General features: G+C 36.1%; 1 protein-coding gene across 1 annotated transcript; it reads left to right on the plus strand.

Moving 5' to 3' along the window:
- Window positions 1-1901: 1901 nt before the first annotated feature.
- LOC107779348 (receptor-like protein 6) lies at window positions 1902-5690 on the plus strand. Its single transcript, XM_016599752.2, has one exon. The coding sequence runs from the start codon at window positions 2173-2175 to the stop codon at window positions 5581-5583; it is 3411 nt and encodes a 1136-aa protein (XP_016455238.1). The 5' UTR covers window positions 1902-2172; the 3' UTR covers window positions 5584-5690.
- Window positions 5691-6588: the final 898 nt, after the last annotated feature.

Here is a 6588-nt window from a genome sequence, read left to right on the forward strand (position 1 = left end):
CTTGAGAAGGTAGATATTGTTTCCAAAGAGCTCAAGAAAAGATAAAAAGAAACAGCGACGACTCGTCAATACAACAACAACAACAACAACAACAACAACCCAGTATAATCCCACAAGTGGGGTCTGGGGAGGGTAATATGTACGCAGACCTTACCCCTACCCGGAAGGGTAGAGAGGCTGTTTCCAGGAGACCTTCGGCTCAAAAAAGCAACAGGAGCCGATATATTAGTACCATAAAAATACATAATAAAATAACAGCAATATAAGAGATATGGAATACAGAATACGAAATACGAAATAGATGGCTGGTATAGTAAAACTAGCAGGTAAAACCCTGCATCAATAGACGACCAATGACATTCTTAGTCTAACTCCTAACTGGTTAGTCTCACTCTATTGTGCTATAGAAATATTCACAACTTTCCCTAACCTACAACCTTAATGCTCGGCCTCCATTAGTGACGACTCGTCAATAATAACAATAAAATAGCAAAATAGACAAAGCTGAAAAAAGAGAAAGGAAAAAAAAAGATTAAGAGGACGAAAGGGAAAAAAAGGGGGGAGGGGGGTGTGGGGGGGAGGGGGGAGAAAAAGAGATTCATGGAAATTTCACCTATGACTATTTTAACAAAGAGAGGGAGAGGGGTCAATGAAATTGCATGTGAGAGACTACAATGGAAAATAGCCTACCCCACTCCCAGCGTAGAAACTAATTGCTAAATACTTAGTCGTATTCGATGTTTAAATTATTCCACGCATTGTAATATTAATATTTAAAAATTAAAATAATTATATATATTATTAATTTATCTATCTATACTATATTAAAAGCACGAAGGCATTAGCGAAATGTTTTTCGCCTTTTATACCATCTAAAATTTGATTTCACACTAGACAAAATAGTCATTTAATTATTTTCCTAATTTTTAGGACTTTGAAATCACCTAAAAGTTTGGTTACTAAATCTTTTTTTATTTGAACCATATAGGAAGTACTCTTAATATTTATGATTTCAAATCGATTAGAATTTTACCTTTAAATCTTTTTTCTTATTTGAATTATGTATCATAACTATAATACCTTATATATTATTTTTTCTAATGTTTAATATTTTAAAGATTATTATGTGCTTAGACAATACGACATATACAACCTTATCTATAAATCTCCGTTCTTTTCTATTTTTTTAGATTATCTACTATTAATTTTTTCCTTTTATTTTTTTACCCTATATAAGTTACTTTTATAATATTTACAACTTTAGAATCAACTAAAATTTTACTCATTAAATTTTATTAAACTAGGTAGGAGTCCTAATATTTAAGACTTTGAAATCAACTAATATTTTACTTTATATAAATTTTACCAATTGAAAATAAATTTATATACGTAGCATTTAGGATGCTTATCGTGATGAGCAATAGTTTTCACGAGATCAGCACTAAAGAGAAGACATAAAAGTTCATTCAAGGAAAGTACACAAGCATGTAAAATTATTCAAATGCCGAACATTTAAATACGAATCTTAATATTTTTTTTGATTGAGTTAGCTATATAGGATCTACAATTTAGTAATTTCAGGAGCTTAATATTTTTATTTTATAATGAACACAAAATTTTTAAAATATTATTTATGTAATTTTCTTACAACAATTATACACACGAGACGGGAAATACGCGCAGCGCGCGTACACTAATATTAGTTATGATTAAAAAGATAAAGATTTGTGATCAAAACACATAATTTACATATTAATTTGGCGTAAACATCAACGGGAATAAGTTGTTATTGAAAATACCCAATCATAAATTCAAACAAATGCAAAAGGTCAAGGTTATGATTAATTTATTCAACATAGACAAATAAGATATCAGTAGCGTCAAAGTCATCCAAACAATAAAGAAATAAGCCGACATAAAAACGCGTAGAAAAAGAAAACAATACACAACCAGTAGTTCTATTTTCCATCTGACCATTTCTCGCATCATTTCTTCTTCTTTTCTCTTCTTCAAACTTCCCTGCAATTACTCTGTTTTCTATCTTCTCCTTTACTTTAGTCAGAACGTGAATCAGGGTGAACTTACAAAGTGGAAAAAAAGAAGTTTGATGGGTTATAATTCTATCAAGACTTCATTTTCCAGTCTTATGGGAGTCTATAAAAGTTATATGCAATGAGAATTATACACTTTCTGTGGTTTTTCTTGATACCCTTTTGGCAAATCTTATCAGGTAATGAGATTTTCTTGGTTTCCTCTCAATGTCTTGATGATCAAAAATCATTGTTGCTGCAGTTGAAGGGCAGCCTACAATATGACTCTAATTGGTCAAACAAATTGGCACGTTGGAATAAGAACACAAGTGATTGTTGCAAATGGGATGGGGTGACATGTGATAGCTCTGGTAATGTGATTAACTTGGAATTGGATAATGAGGCAATTTCTGGTGGAATTGAGAATTCAAGTGCTCTTTTCAGTCTTCAGTATCTTGAGAAGCTAAATTTGGCTTACAACAGGTTCAATGTTGGAATACCAGTTGGTATAGACAACTTAACGAACTTGAAGTACCTGAATTTATCGAATGCCGGTTTTGTTGGCCAAATTCCTATGATGTTATCAAGATTAACAAGGCTAGTTACTCTTGATCTCTCAACTCTTTTCCCTGGAATTCACCCTCTAAAACTAGAGAATCCCAATTTGAAACAGTTCATTGAGAATTCAACAGAGCTTAGAGAGCTTTACCTTGATGGTGTTGATCTTTCAGCTCAGAAGAGTGAGTGGTGTCAATCTTTATCTTCATATTTGCCTAACTTGACAGTCTTGAGCTTGCGTACTTGCCGAATTTCAGGCCCCATTGATGAATCACTTTCCAAGCTTCGATTTCTTTCTATCACCCATCTTGACCAGAATAATCTCTCTACCACAGTTCCTGAATATTTTGCCAATTTCACAAACTTGACTACATTGACCCTCGGTTCTTGTAATCTTCAGGGAGTATTTCCTGAAAAGATCTTTCAGGTACAAGCTCTAGAGACTTTAGCCTTGACAAATAATAAGTTGCTTAGTGGCAGAATTCCAAATTTTCCACTACATGGATCTTTGAGGACGATAATACTAAGCTACACCAACGTTTCTAGTTCATTACCAGAATCCATTTCAAACCTTCATAACTTGTCCAGGTTAGAGCTCTCAAATTGCAGTTTCAGTGGATCAATACCTTCCACAATAGCAAACCTTACCAATCTTGTTTATTTAGATTTCTCCTCCAACAATTTCACTGGTTCTATCCCATATTTCCAACGGTCCAAGAAACTCCGCTACTTAGACCTTTCTCATAATGGTCTAATTGGTCACTTGTCTTCAGATCATTTTGAAGGACTCTCAGAGCTTGTCTACATAAATCTAGGGAACAACTTGCTCAACGGGATCCTTCCTGCATATATCTTTGAGCTCCCCTCCTTGCAGCAGCTTTTTCTTAACGGCAATCAATTTGTTGGCCAAGTCAAAGAATTTCGCAATGCATCCTCCTCTCTGCTGGATACTATTGATTTGAGCAACAACAATCTGAATGGATCGATTCCCATGTCCATATTTGAAGTTAAGAGGCTTAAGGTCCTCTCACTTTTTTCGAACTTCTTTAGTGGGACAGTGCCACTTGATCTGATTGGGAAGTTCAGTAACCTTACAAGACTAGAGCTTTCTTACAATAACTTGACCATTGATACAAGTAGCAGCAATTCAACCTCGTTTACTTTTCCCCAGTTGAGCATATTGAAACTAGCTTCTTGTTGGTTGCAGAAGTTTCCTGATCTTCAAAATCAGTCAAGGATGATCCACTTAGACCTTTCTGACAACCAAATACGGGGGGCAATACCAAATTGGATTTGGGGAATTGGTGATGGAGCTCTCGCTCACCTGAATCTTTCCTTTAATCAGCTGGAGTCCGTGGAACAGCCATACAATGTTCCCAGCAATCTTGTAGTCTTTGACTTGCATTCCAACCGTATAAAAGGTGACCTACCAATTCCACCTTCTTCTGCCATCTTTGTGGACTACTCGAACAATAATTTCAGCAATTCCATCCCACGAGATATTGGTGATTTTCTTGCTCTTGCTTCCTTTTTCTCAGTAGCAAATAATGAACTCACCGGAAGAATTCCTGAATCCATATGCAAGGCTAGCTACCTTCAAGTTCTTGATTTGTCTTGCAATGCCTTGAGTGGAACAATACCACCATGCCTACTGGAAAATAATACAACTCTTGGAGTGCTGAATCTAGGGAATAATAGACTCAATGGTGTTATTCCAAATCCATTTCCAATTCATTGTGCTCTAAAAACTTTAGACCTCAGTAGGAATAGCTTAGAAGGGAAGCTGCCGAAGTCGCTGGCCAACTGCGAGTTGCTGGAGGTCCTGAATGTTGGAAATAACAGACTAGTTGACAGTTTCCCGTGCATGTTGAGTAACTCATACAGTCTGAGAGTCCTAGTCTTGCGCTCCAATCTATTCACTGGAAGTCTTGAGTGTGATCCAACAGGAAATAGCTGGCAAAATCTCCAGATCATAGATATAGCTTCCAACAACTTCACTGGTATGTTGAACGCAGAATGCTTTTCAAATTGGAGAGGAATGATGGTTGAAGATGATTACATGGAGTCAGGACGCCACATCCAATTTAGGTTCTTCCAACTAAGTAACTTATACTATCAGGACACAGTGACAATAACCATAAAAGGGATGGAGATGGAGCTTGTGAAGATTCTCAGGGTCTTCACATCTATTGATTTCTCTTCAAATAAATTTCAAGGAGTGATTCCAGATACAGTCGGTGATCTTAGCTCACTTTATGTCCTGAACCTGTCACACAATGCACTTGTGGGACCAATTCCAAAATCAATTGGGAAGCTACATATGCTTGGATCATTAGACCTGTCTCAGAACCAGCTGTCTGGTGATATCCCTGCAGAGCTTGCAAATCTCACGTTCCTATCAGTTCTGAACTTGTCATTCAACAAATTGTTTGGAAGAATCCCATCGAGTACTCAGTTTCAAACATTCTCAGCAATTTCCTTTAAAGGAAACAGAGGCCTATGCGGGTTCCCTCTCAACAACAGTTGCGAAAGCAATGGTGCAGATTTGACACCACCACCAACTTCTCAAGATGACTCTTATGATTGGCAATTCATCTTCACGGGCGTGGGATATGGAGTAGGTGCAGCAATCTCCATTGCACCTCTGTTGTTTTACAAGCAAGGGAGAAAATACTGCGACGAACAATTGGAGAGAATGCTTAGACAGGTGTTTCCAAGATTCGGGTTCACTTACACCAGATATGACTTTGGGAAGGTTGTGGCAGTGGAACACTTTGAAGATGAGACCCCAGATGACACTGAAGATGAGGACGAGTTCGAAGCTGAAGCATCTCTTGGGAGGTATTGTGTCTTCTGTAGTAAACTAGATTTCCAACGAAAGATGGCAATACATGATCCAAAATGCACTTGTCATATGTCATCATCCCCTATTTCTTTTCCTCCTACACCATCCTCTTCCTCTCCTTTATTAGTCATATTACACAAAAAGTTTTGATTTTTTAGCTGCAAAAAGTTTTGATTTTTAAGCTTTCTCTTTGCACATTTGTAATCTGTATATAATTACAGGTAGCATAGGATATTGATTCAAAGCAAATTCAAGTCTCTCTTCAAGTCATTTATTATCTTTTCTGTACAATTCATAATTTGTCCTTAATTTGTCGCATGCCTGGATAAAGTAAAAGGGTTGCAATAGGTTGACGGAACGTTTGAAACACCTAGACACACACTATGGACTTGAATAGAGCAAAACAGATACAGAAGGTTTATGAATGAACTTGAATAGGCCAAAATAGATATAAAAGATTTATATAGCCGGCTCTAAATAATTCGGGATTGAAACATAGTTGATCTTAATGAAATCTGATGCGCAGTTGATTGGACAGTTGGAATTATGATCTTGGTATAATCTTCATTATGGCTCTTATACTTGCCTGTTTCTATGCCTTTCAGAAATTTCAATATGCCAATTACAGTGGTTCACGAATTTTATCGAACATCTGAAATTCAGTTTATTCCCATTAAATATTGGGGAAGCAGAACATGGCTAAAACGACAAACTCTATAGAAGGGCTATAAACAGAAATGGGAAATTACCTGCGAGTCTCTGACCGTAAGTTCTTTGTCTAAGGGTTCTAAAAAGAATATAAGGGATAATGGACCAAAATGGAAGCATAATAGTGTACGAGGCTGTTTGACTAAGCTTATAAGCTGGTTAAACTGGCTTATAAGTACTTTTTGGCTGGCTTATAAGTACTTTTTGGCTTATCTATACGTTTGGTAAAATTAAAAGTGTTTATAAATCAGGTGCTTATAAGTAAAGAATAAGCCAAAAGTATAAGTTGGTCTCCCCCAACTTATCAAATTTCAGCACATAAGCACTTTAGGTTTGACCAAAATATTTACTAGTATATCCCTAAAATATTTCTTTTTTAAAACAAAACTACTTATATAGTTTCACTCTCTCTCAGTTCTTCAAACCTAAACAGCTCGTGCCTCTACA

The sequence above is a fragment of the Nicotiana tabacum genome, chromosome 10 (assembly GCF_000715075.1).
Source record: "Nicotiana tabacum cultivar K326 chromosome 10, ASM71507v2, whole genome shotgun sequence".
Classification (NCBI taxonomy): Eukaryota; Viridiplantae; Streptophyta; class Magnoliopsida; order Solanales; family Solanaceae; genus Nicotiana; species Nicotiana tabacum.